Genomic DNA, 21307 nt, shown 5'->3' on the forward strand with positions numbered 1-21307 from the left:
GGGCGGGTAGCTCCCCTCCTGATGGAGTCTCATGAAGCAGGGTGGGCGGGGAACTCCATATCCCAGTATGCCCCGCGGCAGGCCCTACCGGCCGCGACTTGGGGCTTGGCCCCGGCCCTAACTCGTCGGCGTTGTACTGGGGCGCGTGGAGGCTGTAGTCACGGTGGCGCCCGCGGGGACGGAGGAGGGAATGAGTGAAGAGGAGCAGGGCTCCGGCACTACCACGGGCTGCGGGCTACCCAGGTGAGCCGCCTCGTCCCGATCTCTGCAGGGCGAAAAGTGTGGGGCGGTACGGAGGGGTAGCGGCGCGGCCCCAGCATGCACCTGGCCTGAGGGTTGTTCCCGGCAAGCATTGGGGTAGCGGGCAGTGGTTCCCGGCATTCACCGGGGTTAGTGGCCATCGCCTCCAGCTCTAAATAGTTTGGGGTTGGTTCGGTTCCCAGATTGCACTGGAGCACTGGGCTTTATGCCCCCACATTTAGTGCATTTGGTGGGTACTGGGTTCCTGGTCTGCACTGTGTCAGGGGGCATGCACTTCCAAACAGCAGTGGGGCACAGGATCCCTCACCTTAATTGAGACAGGAACAGTACATTCCCTATTTGTATTGGGGTAGTGGACCCTGCTTTCCCAGCTGCACCCCACTTTGAACCCAGCCAAGGGATGCTGTACTGCTTGGGATCCCCTGGACCCTATGTTCCCCATAATGTGCCTAGGTCTGGTGTGTCACTGTTTGGCCAGGTGGGTGCAGAGGGGAGGTGTGATGTGGGTCTGTGCCCCTCTCCTAGTATAGAGCAAATGCTGGCCGCCAACCCGGGCAAGACCCCGATCAGCCTTCTGCAGGAGTATGGGACCAGAATAGGGAAGACGCCCGTGTACGACCTTCTCAAAGCCGAGGGCCAAGCCCATCAGCCTAATTTCACCTTCCGGGTCACCGTTGGGGACACCAGCTGCACTGGTGAGGAAGGCTTGGGCAGCCTGGCTGGGGTGTGCCTTCACAGGGCCCATGGCTTTGTATCCTGGAGTCTCTCTCTCTCTCTCTCTCTCTTTTTTTTTTTGGTGTTACTGGGGATTGAACTCAGGTTCTTGTGCTTGCTGGGCAGCCGCTCTACCACTTGAGCCACTGGTCTTTTTTCCCAGTCCTCTTCTCCAAGGCTAGGTTGGGAGGGAGGGATTTTAGGGGAAAAACCACTGACTGGATTGGGAGAACAGGGTTGTGCGAAGGTGGATAGAGTTAGTAGAGTGAGCAGGACTGACAGGGATCTGGCAGGTTCACATCACCCCAGAGGAAAAGTAGAGGAGATGCTGAATATTCAGTGGCTATTTGGGGTAGTGAGCACCTACTATGCTGAGCTGTGTTCCAGGCTGAACATGAGGAAACTGAGTATCAGATTAAATGGCTCCACCTTGGTCACATACCTAGTAAAGGGCAGAGTAGGGCTTTGACTGTAGAGCCTGTCCTTTATTGTCCCAACTGTCTATTAAGGGAAAAGAAAGTGCTTTGCAGAGGAAAGTAAGGCAGAGAGAATCTCGCCCTAAAGTGTGTGAGCTCAGAAGTCCTGTCTGGCCTGGATTAATTCTGGGAGTTAATGGAAAGATTAGGGCCCTTCCTTCCAGCAGTTAGTGGTACCCTTCCATGCTTGGGCAGGGGGAGGTTGGTCAGAGGGTTGGTTGACTCCCTCTGGCTGTGAAGAGAGAGGCCTGGGGATGCTGGTTTCTCTTTTGTCTGGCCAGTGACCTCCAGTATTGCCCACATCCCCTCTCTCAGGTCAGGGCCCCAGCAAGAAGGCAGCCAAGCACAAGGCAGCTGAGGTGGCCCTCAAACACCTCAAAGGGGGGAGCATGCTGGAGCCGGCCCTGGAGGACAGCAGGTGAGGGAGGAACAGCCAAGGCACAGTAGATACCCTGCCAGGAGCCCAGGCCCCTACACCACCCCTTTGACCCCCCTAGGCCTGACCTGGTGACACATGGCCACCCTGATCTGCCCCATCCTGAGAATTTCCTGTGGAGCTGAACAGGGTGTTTCCAGGGCTTCTGCAGCTGTGAAGAATTCTTGGAGGAAGCTAGTTAGTCCCTTTGAAGGGTTGTGTTGTTACGGGGCTGGGTTAGGGAGGAAGGGGGTGGAGGTTGAGACTGACAGTTGTTCCCTGACATGCCCCCTCTTTCTAGCAAGATGTCCTTCCCTCTTTCACACTCAGTTTGGGGTTTGTTGTTCCCATGGTTCTTAAGAAGAGGCCCTTTTTTTCTGAGACCCTCTTTTCTCAGTCCTTTTGAGCCAGTGTCAGGCAGCAAAGGATCCCAGGAGGAGAGTTGTTGTTGAGCCTCTCTGAGTCTGGCCCAGTTGGGAAGGAGTTCTCTAGGGATGGCAGGTCAGGAGGACCTCAGTCCCCATCCCTCTTCTCCCCGACATGGGTGTGAATCCAAGGCCCCCTTCCCCTCGGGAAGTTCTTTTTTTCCCTTAGATTCTTCACTGCCTGAGGACATTCCTGATTTTATCACTGTGGCAGTTGCTGCTCCTGTTCCATCTGCTGTCCTAACCAGGTATCTTGTGTTCCCTGACTTCTCTGAGGGTGGGAGAAAAGGGTTCTGGCTCCTGCCCCCACAGTCCTTGGACCCAGACTGGTCAGGATGATGAAACCTGAGAATAAACAGAGAATGCAATAGTTGGGGACCAGAGCTTGGAGAATTTGCACCAGTTGGTAAGCTTTTGAGACAGGAGGTAATTTATGAATCTTAAATAGCCATGTGGATGTTGTTTGATCATGTTGAAGGGTCTTACAGGTCCCATTTTCTTCTGGATTGGCTACCTGATGGTCCTGTGTTTGAGATCCATGAGGTGCTTCCAGGAACCAGCTATTATCCCTCTCCCACTGTCCTTGGGAGATGATACTCAGATGTTCCAGACTCGAAATGCTTCTAGACCATGAGACTGCCTCACTTGACTGAGAGGGAGGAAGCAGGTAGAGCAGGAGAAGCCAGGCTAGATGTTCAGACAGCTGCCTGCCTGGTGGGAAATAGGGAGATGGCAGTGGGGAGCCAAGCAGCAGTTGGCACTTGTGCTCATGGCAGCTCCAGAAGGAACCATTTTCCTCAGCTTTGGCCTGCGCTCTTTTTCCTTCAGGAACCCTCCCATGGAGATGCAGCCCCCTGTCTCCCCTCAGCAGTCTGAGTGCAACCCTGTTGGTGCTCTGCAGGTGTGGCTCCCATCCTAATTTCCTGTGCATGCCTGTCTTCCCTGAACCAGGGCTATGAGGGAAGAATGTGTGCTTATGGGCGGTGCAGTTACCCATGTCCTTTTTGCACTCCTCCATCTTTCCCCTGACCTGGAATTGTAGGCTCCTGAGTGGATGCCAGAATGGATATGAACCTTGTCTCACTCAGCCTTCTGCTCCCTGTGTCTCCCTTCCAAGGAACTGGTGGTGCAGAAAGGCTGGCGATTGCCAGAATACACAGTGACCCAGGAATCCGGGCCAGCCCACCGCAAAGAGTTCACCATGACCTGTCGAGTGGAGCGTTTCATTGAGATTGGTAACTGGGCAGAAGGGGTTTCTTGCAGCTCCTGTCCCCACAGCACAGCCCTCCAGTTCTCGACACAAGGCAGTTCTCAGCCTGGCTTTGCTCCATCCTGGCTCTCCTTGCTTCATAGCCCCATGCTCGCTCCTGTCTCCTAGCTTCTTCTGAGCACCCCATCTCCCCTCCTCTCTCCTGCCAGGTTCTCGGGCAGGTTCTGAGCTCCCCTTTCTAGTTGACATCCCACAGGGGGACTCTCAATCCAAGTATGACCTGGGAGGAAAGCATTGGTCTGTTGGGATTAGAATCCAGTACTCCTGTCCCCACATGCAGGCAGTGGCACTTCCAAAAAGCTGGCAAAGCGGAATGCAGCAGCTAAAATGCTGCTTCGAGTGCACACAGTGCCTCTGGATGCCCGGGATGGCAATGAGGTGGAGCCTGATGATGATCACTTCTCTATTGTGAGTGGCTTGTGGCTGGGCATGTGGTTCACCCTCTTAAGACACAGCACCAGGGATTGGGTCTGTGACTTAGGAGTGAGCCTCTCTGGGTCCTGGGCCTGCTTCCACTTCAGTTTTCCTACCAGACCTAGGTCTTCTTGGGTCCTTCAGATCCCACTCAGCCTTGACTGTAGGCCCATTGGTGAGTGCTGAGGGGGAGTTGGCCTAGGGTAGGGGCCCTGCAGGCTTCTGTTCCTGGGGTCAGGAAGGTTGCCTGGTCATCAGGTCCAGGGTCTAGAAGTTAAAGGGTATATGTAGGGATTGATAGGATAAAGGCCAGCTGGAGGCAGGTTCTTTGGGCTTTTCTCTCCTTGGATGTTGACTGTCTAAATGCCTAGGTCCTATAATGCCTGGCTGCATCTTTCTCACTCTACCCCCATCTTGTCAGGGTATGGGCTCTCGCCTGGATGGACTTCGGAACCGAGGCCCAGGCTGTACCTGGGATTCTCTGCGAAATTCAGTGGGAGAGAAGATCCTGTCTCTTCGTAGTTGCTCCCTGGGCTCCCTAGATGCTCTGGGCTCTGCTTGCTGCGGCGTCCTTAGTGAACTCTCTGAGGAGCAGGCCTTCCATGTCAGCTACCTGGATATTGGTATGGCCAGTCAGGGAGCCAGGGGATGGTGGGGACTGGACCAGAGCAAGTGTAAAGTGTTGGGAGGGGGTGACAATGACGTGCACCCTCCCTGGGGCTACCTCTCTTCAACAGTGCCTCTCCTCCACTTTTGTCTCCAGAGGAACTGAGCCTGAGTGGGCTCTGCCAATGCCTAGTGGAACTGTCCACCCAGCCAGCTACTGTGTGTCATGGCTCTGCAACCACCAGGGAGGCAGCCCGAGGTGAGGCAGCTTGCCGTGCCCTGCAGTACCTCAGGATCATGGTGGGCAGCAAGTAGGGCCCCTGCTGGACTCATGGATGTGCATCCCTTTGCTCTCTGCTCTTCCTGCCTCTGGGCACATGCATCTATCCAGCTCTGGAACCCTCTGGTGGATGCCATCTCTACCTCTGATACAGACTGCCTGCCTTGAGGGTGAGGAAGGCACAGGGCGAGGAGCCAGGGACCATATGGCCTTAGCTGGCCCAGGACCTGCCCTCATTGTATGGAAGATGATGAGTGGGAAGGAAACTGGGGGCTCTACTAGAGTACAGAATAAACGTGCTGCTCCTTGGTTTCTTAAGCCCTGCTCTTTCTGTGGCTGTGAGTGGTCATGGCAGAAGTCATGGTCAGAAGTCAGAGGTCATGGCGGTAGAAGTCAGTGCCGCAATCCTTCCTCTGCTGTCTCCACTTTTAGCTTTCTTGGTAGGCCTGGGGTTTGAACTGGGGACTTTGCACTGGCAAAGCAGGTGCTCTACTGCTTGATCCACACCTCCAGTTCATTTTGCTGTGGTTATTTTGGAGATGGCGTCTCAAACCATTTGCCTAGAATCATGATCCTCTTAATCTCAGCCTCCCATGCAGCTAGGATTATAGGTACCTTGTCACTTTTAGGTTTTTTTTTAACGTTCCCCCCCGCTTCCCATTTTTATAATCTTTCTGTAGGTAGAAGGCTGGGTACAGTGGCCTCGGAGAGCCCTGTCAACTGTATTGCTGGAGTTTAGTTTAGTGGGGACGGAGTGGGCAGTGGTTGTTACCCAGGGCCCCCTCCCAGCCCTTTAACGTCTCACCCTGACACATGGATTCAGAAGCCAGACCATTTTATTTGAAGAACATATAGCACTTTGGGGTGTGGCCTTGCATGCAAACACATCAAGGGATGACACTGTTATTTCTTCCCAAAACGCTGAGGGGCAGCCAAGCTCCAGAACGCTCCAGACCGAGGACTCAGCCGCTCTTTGCTCCAGGACCCCCAGGCATTTCTGCCAAACCTGAGGAGAGATTCATCCTCAGACGTTGCTCCCTCTACTCTCCCTTCTTGAGTCCCCTGCCCTTCCAAGCCCCTGCCATGTGTGTATCCCTTTGATACTTACCTTTGGGGCTGAAACAGGAAAGCTGGGCTCCTGCCAGGTCTCTCCATTGCCTGCAGCAAAGAGCGCAAGAGGGACCCAGGGTTCTGGGCATGCTGCTGTGGGTGGGGTCCACTGTCTTCCTCCTATAGCATGGCGGGGGGTGGCGGGGATGGAAGGTGGACAAATGCCCTGGACACTAGAGTCACGGAGAAAGGGGTGGCTTCCCGGGGCAAGTAAAAGGAGGCTGCGGGCCATTTCCTTCGGCAGCCACGGAGGATCTAACCATAAAGTACAAGTCCCAACTGAGGTAGGGGAAACGGTGATGTGGGGGCAAGGTGCTCACTCACCACAAAGATTGGGTCTTCATCCTGGACCCCTGGTCCTTCAGCATGGCCCCAGTCCATTAACAGCAACAGCAGCAGCACAGCCACCCGCCTGGAATCCATGCTGCCATCTACCTCCCTACAGCCACACCAGCCTCTTATACCTGCTGTCCCCCTGCTCCCCATGCAGCCTGGGGGGGAATCTAGACAGGCAATGGAAATGCATGGCTCCATTAAGAGCCACCTGGGATCCCCTCCCATGGTCCCCCTGGGACTTCCTGCTTTCAGCCTTCCGCCCCCAGCCCTAAGCCTGGAGTCATAGACTTTATTAGCTACATAAATCCTACCTCCAGAGCTCAAGAGGTACCATTAATTGCAAATGCTTTGCCAGAGCCAGGCCCTGGGGGGGACTTACAAGAACCCCAAATCCCTCAACAGGTTGGAGAGCATCAATTGATCACCTCTCGTCCCTAGTTTGCAGACTAAAGTGTGAAGAAACTCCTGTCAGGAGGGCTAGGAGTCATGTCCTGGATCAGAGGGAGCTAGGGAAGTTGTCACCTGCTGCCTGGGTTGACAGGTCACAGGCCATTCTCACCCCTGCTTATGTGCCTCTTGGAAGGCTAAACATGGAATAACCACTCTGAAATTTGTGGCCACAAAAGTGAGATACAGGAGACTGAAGGGTTTTGTAGTTCATACTGGCTTCATATCTGTGGCAGGCCCCATCTTCACCAGTGCATGGGGTACCAGCCTCCACAACTAGAGCTCTACTGCCACCCTGTGGCCACTTCAACTCACTGCCAGGTCCAGCAGTTCGCTTTTCTTAGAACAGCACTCTGAAGGAGGGTGAGGTCCAGTGGAGGTCCAAAGATCTTGACTAAGGGGCAGCAGCAGAATACTGTATTCTGTATGGCTGTCATTTTGTTTCACCTCTGGTGGTACAGCCTCTGCTTGGCTCTGGCTCTGACTCTGACATACTGGAGTAGATGAGTAGAATCACCGCTTCTTGAGGGCCTTCAAGTCATCTGCTAGTTTATGCTAATCCTAGAATCCCTGCTGGGGCACTGGCACCAGTGTGGGTTTCTGGTTTATGCCAAAGGAGAACCATGGTGTAGGCCTCTGACTCAGTCATGGGCAAGCTCACTTTTCAACCTCAGCTTCCTCACCTAAAACAGGAACATTAAAAGAAACTATCTCCTGCATGAGTATTATTTGAGATACCTTTTGTAATATGGCATAAAGTATCCTAAAAACGTTTGCTGTCATTACCTTCACACCCTGGCCCTAGGAACACACCATCTCCTGAGCCAGTCTTTGGACAGATGTATCCTTGTGCTGAGCTGGCTTTAGTCTCCCTGTGGCTTCCCCCAGGCATCTTAGTTTGCGCATTAGGTCTCATAGAACCCATCTCAGCACTGTGTAAAAGTCATTCATATGTTTGAAGACATTTCATCCTTCCACTCTATAGTTGTTTTTTTTTTTCCCTCAAGGGAAGCGTCATCCTCTTTAAATTGGTTCCCTGTTGATACCAGTTTACATGTTAGGTTTGTAGATCCTAGCAGGTTTTCATCTGAATGGTCTCGATAATATTTCTATCAAACTAAGCTTGTGTGAACCTTTTTGTAAGTTTTGTTTCATGGTTGGTCCCAAACATGGAACTTGACATTCATCATTACCTCTTGTAGTTCACTTATTAAAAGGAGATCAAGTCCATGGGTAGCTGGTTTTACATCATATTGTGGTCCTGGTTTGTTGCTGTCCAACAGGTCCACAGAAACAGAGTTGTGAGGACAGGTGGGACACCACAAACTACGGCTGTGGACCAGAGAAAGCTCAGTTTTTATCTTTGCTCTTGTGCTTCACTGTGTGACTTACCTAAACCTCAATTCATCAATAAAATGAAGGAATCTGCACGCACGAGGCCCTGGATTCACTCTCCAACACTAAACATCAAACCAACTCCTCCTGCTAACGGGCTGCTGTCAACAGTGCATGGACCAAATGCAAAGCACGGTGCTACTCCACCTACCACAGAGCAGGCACTCTTCACTGGATGCACTCAGAAAGGGGCTTGGTTATATCCAGGACAGGGGTGACTGGTCTCTGGTTAGGAGACAAAATGGGTTAATCCTTCTAACCTAGTACACTGCTCTGCCTTCAGCATTCCAACCTCAAAGATCTCTCCATCTTGGCTTTGGTATTTGGCTTTCAGCAGCTTCCTTTTTTCACCCTTCCATGAGCTTCCAGGTGCCCCAGACCACAACACAATGATGGCCACCATTCTCCTAAGGAGGCTCCATCTCCCTGTTTATGCCAGTTGTCTACCAAACACCAGCCACCAACAGCTTCTCAAATGATTTCTCTCCTACTGGGAAACCTCAGAGGCACCTGCTATCTCTTTTGTCAAGTTCTCCAGCCTGACTCACTGTTCTCCCTTACAACAATAAAGGAATATACAGATGCAAGGAATTATTAATGGTTTACTTATACCTCTTCCTCATCCCCTTGTTTTTAAGAGCATTATCTGTTTTCTTATGAGCCCTTACTTGCTTCTAAACAAACAAACTTTGGCCTACACTTCTAGATCAATCTCCTCCTCCTTATCAAAAATTTCACTTTCTGTGTTTATGCTGGAAACAGCTTTTTTTTTGGTAGAACTGGGATTTGAACTCAGGACTTCACACTTACAAAGCAGATGGCTCTCTACCATTTGAGGCACACCTCCAGGTCTGTTTTGTCTTGGTTATTTTGGAGATGGAGTTTCACAAATTAATTGCCCAGACTGGCCTTGAACCGCAATGCTCCTGATCTCAAACCTTCCAAGTAGCTAGGATTACAGGTGTGAGCTACTGGTGCCCAGCAGTGCTGGAAACTTCGAGGGCAGGGCCTTTTCTTCCAGTTGTTGGGGGGTGGTGCAGGGTGCAGGCAAAACGCTAAAAGAGGGCACTCATATTTAGACAACCCCCCCACCATCCACATAAAGCACACATTAAGTTTCCTAGTGAGTGTTCCCTTGATGTCAAGGGTCATTGTCTCTAAGGCAGTCTATAGAGCCTCAGCTCTATGCCTTCTGTCACACTGTGTAGTTTATATCAATCATCTGCGTTCTGGAGGCTGCGTCTCGCCTGTACAAAAAATAGGGATGAGAACATCTGCTCCTTCTGTCTTAAGAAGTGGGAGAGTAAAGAAGGTCACAAACGTGAATGCTAGTAAGTCCCCAAGAGTAGCCAGTGGGACCTGTGGCTTGGAATAGTGAAGCATCAGACACACCAGTGGTTCTCTTGATAGTTTAATGTTTTATTTGCAGCATAAATAAGGCACAATATATGTCAGGGCGAGGGAGGGAAGGAGAAGGCCAGGCTGGGGGGTAACTGCTAAATGGCAAGGGGGAGGGAAGTAGAGATGGTTAAGAAGAGCGCGAAGCCCCTGCCTCAGCCCCACCCCAGGAGATTGTGAGAACCTGCTCACAGGGGTCATGCTGAATCAGGTGGAGGGGAAGGGAAAGACGGCTGTGTAACAAAATAACCCATAGCACTGCATCCTCCCACCTGTCAAGAGTTCATCACTGGAGCCTGGAGAGACCCAGACCAAGTTGAGCTCCTTGAGATGGAGAGGTGTTGCTACATGTCAAAAATATATAGATGAACAGAGATATAATCATAGATACACACTGCTTTTTTCTCAAGAGATACTACATCAGGATGCAGCAGCCTCCTCTGTTGGAGCTGGAGGCTCATCTCCTCCAGGCCTGCAAGGTGTGTGGCGGGGGAGGAATGGAGTAGCTAAAGTTCTGCTGGTCCTTAATGTAACCAAGAACTCAGAGCAGCCTGCAAGGGAACACAGACAACTCCTGCCTAGACTGAGGCAGGGACAGGTTTTAGGGTTAAGACCTGAAGGAAGACAAATCTAGAATATGAGATGAGTGATGTGGTGGTGGTGGTTTTAATGGGAGTGGAAAGAGGTACTGGAGGAAATAGAAAAATACGTTAGTGCTAAGGCCGAGGACCGTATTTAAAAGCATCCTCCATGTCTTCAAAGGAGCTCCGAGCTTGCCCCTAAGGGCAATGTTCTCAAACATTAGTGTGCATTAGACGCACTTGGAGTGCTTGTCAAAAAATCCACCCCCAGAATTTCTGACTTAGTGGGTCTGGGACGGACCAAGAATGTGCATGTCTAACAAGTTCCAGGTGATGGTGATGCTGCTGCTGGTGGTCCTGGACCCTATTTTGAGAACCAATGCCCTAAGTATAGTCAATGAAACTAGTGCTCTTGGCCACATACAGCTGAAGCATCACTTACCAGCAGCTGCGGTGAGATAATCTGTGCTACTAGCTCCCCACTAAAAAAATAAAGCCCGGTAGCTACAATACAAACCTCCATCTACAAAGGACATATGCTGCCTTAACCTGCCCTACTATACTTGGCCTTTTTTCAAAGAAAAACAATTCAACTGGTGCAAGGGTGGAAATGCTGGCAGTCACCTATGCTCATTCCTTCCGGGTGGGTCACCATCCGGGCAAGTGCGGATTTATCCAAACAGAAACAGAGAAACCAGTTCAATGCTATGAGAGGGTGATGAGGGAGGTTGTAGTGGGGTGAGGGTCCTCTAATCTGCTCTAGGATCCTCACTTGTTCTGTTCCTCCATACCTCCACCCTGATCAAACACAAGTTTCAAGAAAGTAGAGAGAACATCAACAAAGGCATATGTGATATAGCTGGGAAGAATGGAGTCTACATCAAATGGTTATGAGATTTAAAAAAAAATAACATTTCCTTCTTGTGTATACAATGTGTAAAATTAATAGGAAGAAAATTATGAAAGGGGAACACTCTTGTGGGAAGAGCCATTTCAGGGGCTAGCACCTTTAAGGAGCCTCTCAGTGTAGAGCAGAAGAGCCTTGGAAACCAGAAGAGTTTTTTGGCGTCTGCTTGGTGGTTCAGGCTGTAGATGGTACATGGCTATGGTGAAGCACTCCATCTCCCAGGATGGTGGTGCTGGAGAGCAAGTCCCTGAGGAGATGGAGAGGTGAATCAAGAAAGGAGCCAAGAATTACAGAACAGAATAGGGAAGGAAGGCATCAAGGGAATATTCACTCAGCCCAGTTTCCTCTTTTTTTTGTAGTTCTGGGGCTTGAACTCAGGGCCTTCACCTTGAGCCACTCCACCAGCCCTTTTTTGTGATGGGTTTTTTAAGATAGGGTCTCACAAACTATTTGCCTGGGCTGGCTTTGAACTATCCTCCTGATCTCTGCCTCCTGAGTAGCTAGGATTATAGGGAGGAGCCACTGGTGCCCAGCCCAGTTTCCTCTTTAGCCCAGTGTATGGTCTGGTACTTAGGGCCAAGGAGAGGAGTGAGGCAGAAGCAGATTCGGGTGTCTAACCAATAGGAAAGAAGTAAAGAAACTATATTCTTTCTAGTTCTCCTTAGTCTCCCTGGAAGGCTCTCTCAGTCTTTTCAATTCTAAGCAGGCTTTTGGGGCAGCAAGTGTGCAGAACAGAAGGCCCAAGTCCTGTGTTCACTCAGAAGAGTCTCAAGATACCACTCTCTCAGCTCTTTTCTGATAGGGGTCTCCCCCTCCTTAGGTCCTAGAAAGGCCACGGTCCTTAAGAAGGGCTAAGCAATGCCTTCCATGATACCAGATTCTGGACCAGCTGAGTCTGGAAGGCAAAGATCGGGAAGAGTGACACATGGCTCCCAGCAACAGCAAGGTAAGTGACACTCTCTTGACTAAGAGAAGCTTCAGGTAAGCAATTGCTTGGTCTTCTTAGTGAGAATGAGGACCAATTAAAAAGCTGTGTGGGGCCTGTCCTGCCCCTTCCTAATTTCATTGCCACTTCATTACTATAGTTCTGGCAGTGTTCCTCATTTAGGTCCCTGATACTAACTTCCCACTGATGAAAACAAAATAAAGACTCAAGAGAATTAGACATGAGGGCTAAGATATAAAAAAAGACCCTTTACATAGATTAGCCTGCCAACACAGGGTCAGACTGGTGGGGCATGTATGCAGTGACAAACTGATTCCTAACTTTAAAAATGCTTCACGGAGGGGGAAGAAACATATTCAAAGATCTTATGAAGGCTCCTTAGGAGCCAAAAGCTCACTCATACTTTAGGGCAAGGCTGCTAGTGGGAAATCAAGACAATAAAAAATGAAACAAGACTCAAAGGCAGGGAAAAAATCCCAGGGAGCAGCCGTCTAAAGGAGAAATCCTGAGCACAAGTTATGGCTGTGAATTTTTAAAGACATCCCTGGAGGAGACAACATGCATCCTGACCATCTGCCATGACATTTGCTAGTCTGATCACCTCAGGGGCTGTTCCTGTTGGGTCCTTGGCGGTAAAGAATGAGAAAACCATGTTTCTTTCCTTTGTCTTCACCAGGTGTGGCTTGCTCAGCACTGATTTTGAAGAGCAGGAGGGGAAATTTAAAACAAATGCGGCAGAACGCGTCAACTGATTGGCTAACCAGTTTATGATTCTGAGAAGATGGGAACTGTGTAGCTTAGAACATTTGTTTTTTTCATTCCTCAATGACAGTCAATTTTGGAAGACAAAATAAGAAAGGAAGCTGGCGGGTACTTTGTATGAATGTTAAGGATGCACGCAGAAGAGATGGAGAAAAGGACATTTTTGGCTTGGGCAGATGGCAGAAGGTGGCTCTGGGACAATTGGAAGGGTTTCATACTGAAGGGTTATTAAAGCTGACCTATCTATCCACAGGCCTCTGGCTTTGGATTGCTTCCTATGGCCATAGTAGAAACTGCATAGTTCAGAGCCAAGGGAAGATAAGGAACAAGAGGGAAGAACTCCTTTCCCTGCTACCCAACTCTTCAAAATAAGAATAGCTGAGAACCATAGTCAACAATCTCCCAGACAGGCCAGAACCTAGGCACCTCTGCTGAGATTACTACTACCCCTTCCCTCTCCCCCTTCTCCTTCCACCCAATCTTATACGCAAGGAAAGCCATTCAGGATCTTGACCATGATCTTCAGCGTCCTGGTACTTGTACCACAGAAAAAGCATTGCATTTAGGGAGCAGAGTGCAGAAGTGAATTGAGGAAACTTGCAGGACCAATGGCTATGCTAGGAACCTGGTGAGAGAAAAAGGTGTTCAGAGGGCCCTGATAAATACAAGACCTAGCTTGGAAGACAGACGCGTGAGGCTGTGAAATGGAGAAAGAGCAAGGGAATGCAAGAGTATCCTACATGACAGCTTCCAAGATGGCTGATCTGAACTAGTTTGGTAGAGGGACAGAGGCAGTAATGTGGACAAGCGAATGAAGAGAGAGATGCAGGAGCAGAAAAATGACCAAAGATGTCGTTATGCATACTTTGGCCAGTAAACTCTTGAAAAATATAAAAGAATCAATTCATCTGGTAACCTGATGGAACAAACTTTAAATTACATTGTTCCTGTCTGCCCTGATGATTAGAACTGGAGGAGGAGGGAGGGTGAGAGGGAAGCCCAGTAAGATCCCAGGCTCTCAGCTCTTTCCCTTTTCATTGTTTCATTGCCAAGCAATACCTAACAATAAGGCCACAAGATGAGGTTTCCAGGCTTAGTGGAAAGTGGGAAAGACTCCACTGTTAGCCTAGGTAAAGTCAAGAGACAAAATGAGGTACCCAAATAGTTTTGGAAGATGAAAAGGAAGTTTTGGAATTTTGCATGGTTTTTTTTCTTTTCTTTTTTTGTGGTGGCAGGTAGGGAGAGGAATAAAGTATGGAAGAGCTGGAAAATACTGCTACTTCATATATCAAAGGTGACCTTACATTCTCCATAAGTAAATGTTTTAATTAAAATTTAGGAAGGGGAAAAGGGATAAATAAGCAGCTACTGGGAGACAAAGTCCTGAGTCTATGGGGTGGCTAGAGATGGGACAGCAGGTGATATGCCATCTAATCTAGCCTCCCTTTATCTAGTAGGAAGTGACATGCTAGTAAGGAACAAGAAGGTAACAGCCACAGCAATGAGAAGAGAGGAAACGGAGAAACCCCAAACCCAGAAGTGCAAGGGTTAGTGTTAAGAGAGACAGGTATACGTGCATGGGGCAGGGGTGATTGCTCGGACCATCTGGAAAAGCCTTTGGCTGTGGGTACACCAGAAACCCCACCCCTGGGGGATGTTCTATGTGGCTCTGGGGCTGGGAGGCCCCTAGCACAGGTGTCAAATGTACACGACCATGTGGCTAAAGAGAAAAGCCCCACCACATCTGTCCATATTCACAACACACAAATATTCCCCCCATATTGCCACGTCCAAGGCAGATGGGAGGGATAAGATGATATCTCTCTTGGCTCTTGGGTGGGCGAGCTCTGGCTGGGGACCTCTCCACCAGGGGAGGCATCATCTGCCGGCAGACTGAGACTGTGGGGTCATGATCACATGCGACTGTATGGGCATGCTCAGTTCTGTCCTTTGGCTGGCCATCTGAGTGAGGACTGAGGTGGCCACAGCTTCAGCTGCAGAGCGAACACTGAGGCCATTGCTAGGGGCTGTTGCTGAACTGTGTTGAATCACAGGGGCTGGAGAACCCGTTGGCTCTGAGCTTTCCTTGGGGCTTTCTGCCAGAAATGAGAGCAAACAGCAGAGAGCAAGTGGTTAGAAAACAGAACAGGAAAACAGGCAGGACTACATTTTGCCATAATTCCAAAGGTGTCCAAAGGAAAATGAAACTCATCTTTTGTGGGGAAAACTCTCTAGAAGGAAGGGAAAGAGAGAATAATGGAGGGGATGAACCAAATTGGGTGCATTACGTTCATATATGGAAACGTCACAATGAACCCCCCTGTACAACTATTATAAACTAATAAAAACATTTAAAAAAAAAAAAGAGAGAAAACTCCCCAGAATTCTGACTTGTAACTTATGAAAAGGCTAGGAAATGTGAGAAGGGAAGCAAGAACTAGACCAAAATTAACCTATTTATCCCAATAAAGTGAACCCCCAACGCGTTAATTACACTGGCTTCTAGGTCTCTGCATAGTTAATTACCCTATTTTGTACAATTTTTCCCTTATTCTTATCTTTAAAGTCAATTTAAAATAGGTCTCTGGGCTGGTGAAGTAGCTCAAGCATTAAGAGTGCCTGCCTAGCAAACGCAAGACCCCGAGTTCAAACCCCAGTGCCACAAAATAAATAAAATAAAAAGATCTCTTTTTATCTATCCTTTCTGATTAATTCTCAAAGAAACTCAAAGACACTGAATCATTTCATTATTATTACTATTATTATTATTTTGGTGGCACAAGTTTGAACTCGGGGCCTCATGCTTGCCAGGCAGGCATTCTTACTACTTGAGCCACCCTACCAGCCCTTTTTTGTGATGTTCTCCCCCACACTCCCCCCTCATAGGGTCTCATGAACTAGTTGCCTGTGATTTTCCTGATCCCAGCCTCCCGAGTAGCTAGGGTTACAGGCGCCCGGTCCGCTAAACTTCTTGAAATGCTTTCCTACTGTGATTTATATACCACCACATCTAACTACTCAGCTGTTTTCTCCCCTACCTTCCTGGCAGTACTCTTGTGGGGTCCTTTTTTTTTTCTTTATGGTACTGGGGCCCTGAGGCCTACACCTTGAGCCACTCCACCAGCCCTTTTTTGTGATAGAGTCTTGTAAGCTATTTGCCCAGGCTGGTTTCGAGCCAAGATCCTCCTGATCTCTGCCTTCTGCATAGCTAGGATTACAGGCATGAACCACCAGCACCCAGGTTTTTTTTCTGTTGTTGTTATAAAAGTTTTAATTGAGCTCTTTCCACATTATAAGCCATCTAGTATGGGAGTGGAATGTGTTGTGACCAGTACTGGCTCCACAAGCAATACTGAGCCTATAGTTAGTGGTATTAAATTCATCTCTCATCATAAAAAAACCACAATGTGCTGCCTCCACATCTTACAAGAGGTATAAAAAACTGTAAATATTTACACCCTTGCTATATTCCTTTATGGAACCTTGGGATCCAAGGACACCCCTCTTTGCTTGGGACATGCTGGGTTGCAAAACATTTAAGATTAAAATGCCTGTCCTGCCACCTGGGACCCCAGTGTCAGAGGCAGACAAGAAATAAACAAAACTTTGGTTCAAAATTTGAAGGAAAAACCCCTGAAAGTTTTGAGCTTGTTTTTCAAAGCTCAACTTAAGGGTTCTGCTCTTACAAAGCAGATGCTCTACCATGAGCCAAGGCTTCAGTCACCAAGTCCAGCTTTGGTGCAATTTTTGATTCTTCTTTTTCTCATATAAACTATCTTATCTGGCCTATCACTCTAACTTTGAAATATATCATGAATTCAACCACTTTTTGACACTTTCACTACTTCTATCTCGGACAAGACTCCTTATCTATTGCTCATAGTATTACAATAGCCTTCTAAGGTGGACTGCCTACTTTTGCCTAGCAGAACAATCCTGTTCAAATATAAGTGAGATCAGTCATATCGCGCCTATGTTGAATACCCTCTCCATGTTCCCAATGAAGAATAAAAACTTTGATCCTTGCTATGACCATCAAGACCTTATATGAAATGCTCCAATACTTCCTCTGCCTCATCTCCAACTACTCTCCCCTCCAGCCACACTAGCTTCCTGATGTTCCTAGATTGTACCAGGCATGCTCACTCTCCTTGGGTCTTTGCATTTGCTATTTTGACCTGCAGTACTTTTCCTCCACATAAATGCATGGTAGGGCTGGCAGTATGGCTCAAGTAACAAGGTGCCTGCCTAGCAAGCACAAGCCCTGAGTTTAAATCCCAGTACTGCCAAAATAAAAACAAACAAATAAATAATAAAAGCATGGCTAACTCTTTCATTTCTTTCAGGTCTTGATTCAAAAGCCACCTCATCTAAAATTTTAATCCTGTTGCCAACACTTCATTATCCTTCCTCGTTTTCTGTTTTCTTTTCGTTTTTTTGAGACAGGTTTCATTCACCATGTAGACCAGGCTCATCTTGAATTCATAATCCTCCTGTCTCAGCTTCTCAAGTACAGGCATGCACCACCACCATACCTAGCCCTGTTTTATTTTTCCTTTTATCATTTACTGCCATATAAGATACAGGATATCATCTATTTTACTTATTTGTCATTATCTGTCTCACCTACTAAATATTATAGGCTCCTCAAGGGCAGGCCCTTAATCTAACCTATTTGGTTTCCTATTGTATCCTAAGCATGTGCCTGGCACAGAATAGACAATATTTGCTTAATGAATGAATGTACCCTGAAGCACATATTAAAATTTAAACAGAGATCTTTAAAAATGGTGACATGGTTCCTCTTTTTCTATGGGAACACATCTCTGAAATGATAAATATGGTTAGTGGAAAAATAATTCAATATATCAAATGTGATAACTAACATTCCCATGAATTTAATTTGTAAAGGGAAACTAGCATTTACTAGTTTTTACTACCCCTAAGCAAATTATTCACAGTAATATTAAGGTTAGAATTGTGTTTAAGCAATGGCCATCTTTTTCTAATACTATTATAACAAACTAAAACCAATATTCTCTATAAACATGCCACCAAATCCCAATACTAAATCTCAAAGTATCATTGGCTATTTATCTCTTCTCTAGGTCAAGACTGTATGTCTGGAATAAGAAACACCTGAATATAAATCTTGGCTCCATCACTTTACCAGCTGTACAACTTCAAGTAAGTGATCAACCTGAGTGCAGTTTTTTCACCTATTAACAGAGGTAATACCTATTTCAGGAGGGAACTGGGAAGGTGGTAAAATCCTTACACAAAACAGATACCCAGTCAATATGCTACCCTTTAGCCCCAACTATTATTGGTAATTAGGATAATTTTTTATTTTATTTTATTTTTTTGGGTAGGACTGGTTGCTCCACAAGGGCTACTCACTGATCAGTCTTGAGAGTTCCCAGCATAGTTAAGATGGGGTTATAAACAGTTGTGACACTCAGTTTGTGCAGTTTACTGATTGGTTTTGCTTAGGCTGTGAGCCACTCACCTAAATAGCCTTGAGTCTTTTTCTGTAGTGCAGTGACTGGGCAGTCTTTATGAGCTAACAGCAGCTGTTTCAACTGAGCCACCTCATTGCGTAGTAATGTGACTTCATTCTGAGGGTGGAGGGAAGAAAAGAGTATCAAGAAAATTCATCCTCTGCTTCTAGACTTCCAGTGGCTATTTCCAGAGTGAGGGCAGAATGCTCCCTGGATTTTCTTCCCTAAACTGGAACATGACTCCTGATCCAGCAAGTCTTCAGATAGCCCAGGGCCAGTACAGTCATGAATTCAATGACAGCAGTTGCCTACCGTGAAAATAAGGACTTGTAAAAGAAAAAAATTACTTGTACTTAAGATAAATATGAGTATACTAAAATTAGTAATGCATATGCTGTTCGACTAAGAAAACCTACTTCTAGCCATAGTTCTGTTTAACAGAGCTATTGAAGCACATGCGATGTTCACTGCAACATTATTGTTCTAATGAACAGTATCAGCACCCATACTATATGATGCTACCATACTCAGAATGTAATATTCTACAGCTACTTAATGAGGCAGATCTTCCTTATCCATAGCCAGGTCTCTAGAAGATACTCTTAAACCATTTATGTCTGAACCAACTCACAGTCCCTCCAATTCCTACACAAAAACTGTAAGTGAAAAAATTTAGAAATACATTTGGCAGGTATACATGATTTATTTTCAGGGAAGAGAATGGGCTGTGGAAGTATATTAAAAAGGGACTTTGCGTTTAGTCTGTGTGTAAGATAATATAAACATATTTATATATTAATCCCTCCCCCTTTTTTGGAAATACTGGGGTTTGACTTAGGGTCTTGTCCTTGCTAGGCAGGTACTATAACTTGAGTCATGCCCCCAGTCCTTTTATGCTTTATTTTTTATTTATTTATTTTTGTGGTACTGGGGCTTGAACTCTGGACCTACACCTTGAATCACTCTACCAGCCCTTTTTTGTGATGGCCTTTTTTTGAGATAGGGGCTCGCAAACTACTTGCCCAGGCTGGTTTTGAACCTCAATCCTCCTGATTTCTGCCTCCTGAGTAGCTAGGGTTACAGACGTGAGCCACTGGCTTATGCTTTATTTTTCAGACAGGGTCTTGCATTTCTGCCCTGGCTGGCATGGACTGTAATCCTCCTACCTATACCTCCTGCGTAGTTGGGATCACAGGCATGTACCACCACTTCCAGTTTATTTGTTGAAATGGCTCTAACTTTTTGCCTGGGCTGGTCTCAAACCTCAATCCTTGCTATCTCTACCTCCCAAGTAGCTAGGATTACAGGTGTGAAATATCATGCATACCTGTAATTAAACATTTTAATAATCTGAAGGGAAAATAATATTCAAGACAATGTCTGGATTATAATTGTCTTATTTGTGCTTGTGGTGGTTCTTCCTTTCCCTTTCTCTCTCCCCACCTCCCCTTTCCCCCTTTGTTTCTCCTCCCCTTCACTCCCCTCCTCTCCTTCCTCTTTCTTTCTTTCATTCAAGATAGGGTCTCACTGTGTACTCAAGGCTGGCCTGGAACTCACAATCATCCTGGCTTAGCATTCTGGGTGCTAGGATTATAGATGTGTGCCACTAGGCCCAGCTTCTTTCTTTCTTGTATGAAGCTGCATTATTTAGGCTAAACACAGTTTTTGTTGAGTGTACCATGGCCCCAGTCAGATTCTATTTTTTTTTTTTTTTTTTTTTGTGGTACTGGGGTTTGAACTCAAGTGTCTCACACTTGCTAAGCAGGCATTTTACCACTTGAGCCACAACCCCAGCCCTCTACTGATGATTTAAAAGAGGACCCTGAGGTGCTTAATCTAATTTCCTTCACCCAAATAGGTCTATGGGTTTTGTTTTTATGGTACTGCGGATGAACCCAGGGCCTCCATTTGCAAGTGCTCTGCCATGCACCTACATCCCTAGCCCCCAAGTGGGTCTATGAATGACTCATTCTAGTGACAGACCTGGAGGTGAAAGGTGCTAGGAAAGAGGTCTCAACTCTGTTAAGAAATTCTGCACTTTCTGTTACAACTTCTGGATCTATCCTACTTGAAGAACTACCATCTTCTATTATATGGTAGCACCTTTTTTCTGACTTAACTCCACTTTCTAGATTCAACAATCCCAACAGTCAGCCAGGACCCACTCACACTCAGCTGAATGTTCTGAGAAGTGAGTTCCTCTGCCTTCTTCTCCAGGGAGGATACCCACAACTTCCGCTTTTGGCGGCAGCGGGAGGCTGCAGCTCGGTTCCGCTCCAGGAAGCGCTGCCGCCGCTCATCCGGATCTTCATCCACTGTGCGCCTCCGGCGTCCCCCAGTACTAGGAGTGGGCTGGGCTGGAGAGACCTGTTGTTGGCGAAGAGGAGAAATGTTTGTTTTGAGACAGGATCTTACTAGGTAGTCTAGACTAGCCTTGAATTTGTGATTCTCCTGCTTCAACTTCCTCAATGCTGGGATTACAAGAGTTGGTGGCAAGAAGAGAAAGGGGTCTTGAAGGGCACATCAGTCCTTCTCAAATCAAACCTGATGCTAAGTAGATTCGCGAAGTCTGGTAGAGATCTGGTAAAGGGATATCCCAGTCTCTGGTAACACCAGCAAGTCTTATCACTATGTCCCTCCACTTCTCTTCTGGAGTAAGTAGTGTTTCCTTCTACATCCCACTGCCTCCACCTTTCTCAGCACTGTTCTTAGACAAGAAACACTTCAGCTGGAAACTGATTATTTCTGAGACACAGAGGGAATGAAACTGGGACCGCTTTTTGTTTCTTAATGTAGGGAATCTTGTAGTCAGGGAATTCAGAATTGTGGGCAGGGTGATGAACTATTTTATGGAGACTGAAGTAAAGTTTGAGAATCACCAATTTGGACAAGCAATCTATACATACAACTGCATGCGCTACCAAGTTTCAGAAAAGGACAAAAAATATTTCTGTTTACTTCTCTAGCAGTGAGATATAGGCTATTATGGAGAGATAGGGATTTTTTTTTTTTTTCAATGGTGGGATGGAACTCAGGGCCTTGCACATGCTAGGTAAGCATTCT

At 47.3% G+C, this 21307-nt stretch overlaps 3 protein-coding genes across 14 annotated transcripts in view; 1 reads left to right on the forward strand and 2 right to left on the reverse strand.

Annotated features, from left to right (window-relative positions):
- The first annotated feature begins 10 nt into the window (after nt 1-10).
- On the forward strand, nt 11-5179 carry Tarbp2 (TARBP2 subunit of RISC loading complex). 8 transcript variants are annotated; one of them, XM_020160301.2, is made up of 9 exons: nt 11-243; nt 792-956; nt 1767-1869; nt 2444-2539; nt 3120-3192; nt 3409-3526; nt 3842-3969; nt 4397-4598; nt 4739-5179. In XM_020160301.2, exons 2-9 carry the CDS (start codon nt 797-799, stop codon nt 4894-4896), a joined length of 1038 nt encoding a protein of 345 aa, XP_020015890.1. In that variant the 5' UTR covers nt 11-243; nt 792-796; the 3' UTR covers nt 4897-5179. The 8 variants fall into 8 exon arrangements, with proteins under 8 accessions (XP_020015890.1, XP_073939621.1, XP_020015888.1 ...); XM_020160299.2 differs by having other exon boundaries at nt 18-243; nt 787-956; XM_020160300.2 differs by lacking the exon at nt 11-243 and adding an exon at nt 343-490 and having other exon boundaries at nt 787-956.
- A 585-nt stretch (nt 5180-5764) lies between these two features.
- Npff (neuropeptide FF-amide peptide precursor) lies at nt 5765-9417 on the reverse strand. Its single transcript, XM_020160223.2, has 3 exons — nt 6296-9417; nt 5970-6091; nt 5765-5867 (listed from the first exon to the last, which is right to left on the reverse strand). Exons 1-3 carry the CDS (start codon nt 6530-6532, stop codon nt 5765-5767), a joined length of 462 nt encoding a protein of 153 aa, XP_020015812.1. The 5' UTR covers nt 6533-9417.
- Nucleotides 9418-9547: 130 nt separating this feature from the next.
- Atf7 (activating transcription factor 7) overlaps nt 9548-21307 on the reverse strand; it is a 90907-nt gene continuing 79147 nt past the window's right edge. For 4 of the 5 annotated variants that reach the window (XM_074083491.1, XM_020160304.2, XM_020160305.2 and 1 more), the window contains 3 exons: nt 20414-20611; nt 18253-18361; nt 11139-14839 (listed from right to left, as the gene is read on the reverse strand). In XM_074083491.1, coding sequence (XP_073939592.1) covers nt 14622-14839; nt 18253-18361; nt 20414-20611 — 525 coding nt within the window. In that variant the 3' untranslated portion in view covers nt 11139-14621. Of the gene's footprint in view, nt 14840-18252; nt 18362-20413; nt 20612-21307 lie in introns of all 5 variants that reach the window. The other variant, XM_074083492.1, reaches the window with a different exon arrangement.

This window comes from Castor canadensis, chromosome 8 (assembly GCF_047511655.1).
Source record: "Castor canadensis chromosome 8, mCasCan1.hap1v2, whole genome shotgun sequence".
Classification (NCBI taxonomy): Eukaryota; Metazoa; Chordata; class Mammalia; order Rodentia; family Castoridae; genus Castor; species Castor canadensis.